Below are 3,152 nucleotides of genomic sequence, written 5' to 3'. Positions count from 1 at the left end.
ATACGTTTTATTTATTAATACCGAGCATAAGAACACCAATTTTCTGTATGGAATTTTTCTGAAAGTATACAAACTAAGTTTGAAGTTAATCAGATGAAAATTGTAGATTTTTCATATAAACTTTGGGGTCTATTTTCCCCGCTTTGGAGCTCGAATTTTCCAAAATCCCTTCTTACTGGGCACCTACCCTACGAAAGGATACTTGAGTTCAAATTTCAGCTTCCTAGCTTTTACCTTTTGAGCTATGCGTTGATCACCAATCAGTCAGGGCAAACTGTTTTATATATATAGATACTCGAATACATTGACACACATAGATACAATATTAATGAAAATGTATTTTATGTACGATTATATATATATATTTTTTTTTTATTAATTTTTATTAATTTATTTAATTTTAACAAGTAAAAAAGCTAAAGTCGGTTGTCCCGACTTTGAAATACTCTGTATATACAGATATTTACAATAATTATAGAAAATAAAAAAAATTAAAATTAAAAAAAAAAAATTGTAATCCATTTTACTTTCTCGGTATTCGAACTCACGTAAATGGTGTATAATTGCACATTTACTTAGCAATTGCGTCTGTGTGAGTGTATGTATGCCTATGCGCATCTATTCGTGTCTGTGTAAACATGTTAGCAGTCAACCAAACAGCAACATCAACAACAGCCGTAGGCAGCGCTTGAGCAGCGCTGCAGCAGCAAATATATTTATGGCTATAACTTCTTGTTAAATCGGTCTATCATGGTAAAACTTGGCATACTGACACATAATAACTAAGGTAACTAACTGAAGGTATTTGCCAAGTTTAAGTTCGAAATTCCAAGGGAGTGGGGGGAGGGAGGGGAGGGGGGAGGGAGGGAAATATACATTTTCTGCGTATTCACACAAGGCATATGGGACTAAAATTTGGTGTTCTTAGGTCTTATAGTCTCCGAGATATAGGCGATTATACGAATGGAAAATCGGGAAAACCCCCATAGGGGGGAAGTGGGGCGAAAAATCAAAAAAATAAAACAAACTCGTATAGAATTCACAGATAAGGCATCTTTGTGCAAAATTTGGTGTCTCTAGCTCTTATAGTCTCTGAGATCTAGGACGTACGGACAGACGGACGGACGGACGGACGGACAGACGGACAGACGGACAGACAGACAGACAGGGCTAAATCGACTCGTCTTGTCATGCTGATTAAGAATATATATACTTTGTGGGGTCTGCCACGCCTCCTTCTACCTGTTACATTTTTCAGCTCGCGCAAACCTAATATACTCTTGTACATTTCATGTACAGAGTATACAAATATAATTAATTTGAAAAAAATAAATATTTGGTTTTTCCAACAGCACTTATCTTGAAGAATATACGTATTACATACATATACAAGAGGTATCGGATTGGTGTGTAGGACTAATTTAATTGTAGTAGTCATATTAGATAGTAACCTACTTATATACATACTATATATGTATATTCAGATCGAAAATGCATGAAAAACGTGACAGCTGCAGAAGTGTAATGATGAGTTTCTGTAAGTGTTTATTTTAATCAATTAATCTATTTAAACCTATATTTATTTATTTAAGAAAATATTGACATGCATTTTTTTTCAATACAATACAGATGACTAATCGATCTAATAGTTAATTTTTTGGTTTGGGCAGAAACATTAGACATAATAAAAATACATTTGAATCCAACCGAATTTGAAAAGTGGATACTTAACGTGTACGTGATTAACGTGAATGTAGAGGAAGTTCCAAATCACGCACACACATTGCTGTTCGTGACCATTGACAGCTTTTTGTGTTCACGTCGAAATAATAATAAAACGGACATTGCTGTAATGTAGCATGTCCTTTAACACAATATATAAAGAATTCACAACGTTGCATGTGAGGGAAAAGATGTTGCCCATAGTCGGGACAGTGAATAAATTCGTTGTCAACTTGCAATTTGGACGGTTCCTGTTTTTTCAACGTGCATTGGGCTAGTTCCGGTAGATCACATTTACCTGTTACTGCATTCCAATGTAGCTCTTCACTGCATGTCTGTAGTATGGGTTGTCCATGGTAGCAAATGTAATACTGACTGCAACTGGTTGAGCTGCCCATGTAAATAATGGTATTGTCATTTTGATGAGAAGTTGAGACAGTGCAGTATTTAATCATATATGTGACTTCGTTGTTTTGAAAATTTTCAATACTATTAGGCGGGGTGCTGACAATGTTTTCAATGCCGGTAGTAATGTTTTTGCATCTTACATTCGATTCAGTATCACATAATTTGCTTTCTGGATTAAAAAGCATTGTAGATGGACATGTTGCCAATACTGCTTCACCATTTTCAACGCATAAGTAAAACAGCTGACAGTCCTCGGTATGCTCGACAAACTCGCCGACCAAATGATTCTGACATAGGCCGCCTATGTTTTGACGTATGCTCACAGAGCTAATTGGCTTTCGCAAGATTCTGGCTGTCGTCATCATCAAGGTAAGAAGCACACAAGTCCCTGTAAATCCTGTTTTAATTAGTTTTTAAACCCGCCAAATTGCGACTACCTACAGGTTTGTTGAATTGTTCCAGAATACCGCATTTTGCATGTCAAGTTTCAGTCAAGCACACTTTTGTTCTAGTCTTGTAGTAGCAATTAAACTTGGTATATTTATGAATATAACGTATGTATGTATGTACATTTTTATACCCTGTACCCAAAAACTGAAAGGGTATACTAGTTTTGTGCGAATGTATGTAACAGACAGAAGGAGGAGTGGCAGACCCCCAAAAGTATATATATTATTGTCTGTATGAACGCAAGGATCTCAGAAAGTATACGTGCTAGAACAACCAAACTTGGTATCCAGATTCTCCTAAGTCCGAGAAAGGACGAGTTTGTGTTTTTTTTTTTGATACAGCCCCCACTCCCCCGCAATTCGTGTTTTCCATCATTCCGGTAATTCTTGGAATTTCGAACTCAATTTTGGTAGTCACATCCAGTTTATAATTATGTGCCCGTATGCCAAGTTTCATCATGATATGTAAATTCTGAAGATATATCCATAAATAAAATCGCTGCTCATGCTTTGCCTGATGCTCTGTAGCTCATGTTGTTGCTGCTTTGGTTCAACTTTGTGCTGCATACATAC

General features: G+C 36.1%; 1 protein-coding gene across 1 annotated transcript; it reads right to left on the bottom strand.

Annotated features, from left to right (window-relative positions):
• Window positions 1-1,672: 1,672 nt before the first annotated feature.
• On the bottom strand, window positions 1,673-2,492 carry LOC115624852 (probable chitinase 10). Its single transcript, XM_030519697.1, has one exon. The coding sequence runs from the start codon at window positions 2,490-2,492 to the stop codon at window positions 1,743-1,745; it is 750 nt and encodes a 249-aa protein (XP_030375557.1). The 3' UTR covers window positions 1,673-1,742.
• Between the last annotated feature and the right edge of the window lie 660 nt (window positions 2,493-3,152).

Source organism: Scaptodrosophila lebanonensis, unplaced genomic scaffold (genome assembly GCF_003285725.1).
Source record: "Scaptodrosophila lebanonensis strain 11010-0011.00,11010-0021.00 unplaced genomic scaffold, SlebRS2 tig00000061-arrow-pilon, whole genome shotgun sequence".
NCBI classification, from domain to species: Eukaryota; Metazoa; Arthropoda; class Insecta; order Diptera; family Drosophilidae; genus Scaptodrosophila; species Scaptodrosophila lebanonensis.
Note: the sequence above shows the minus strand (reverse complement) of the source record. Positions and strands in the feature narration are given on the sequence as shown.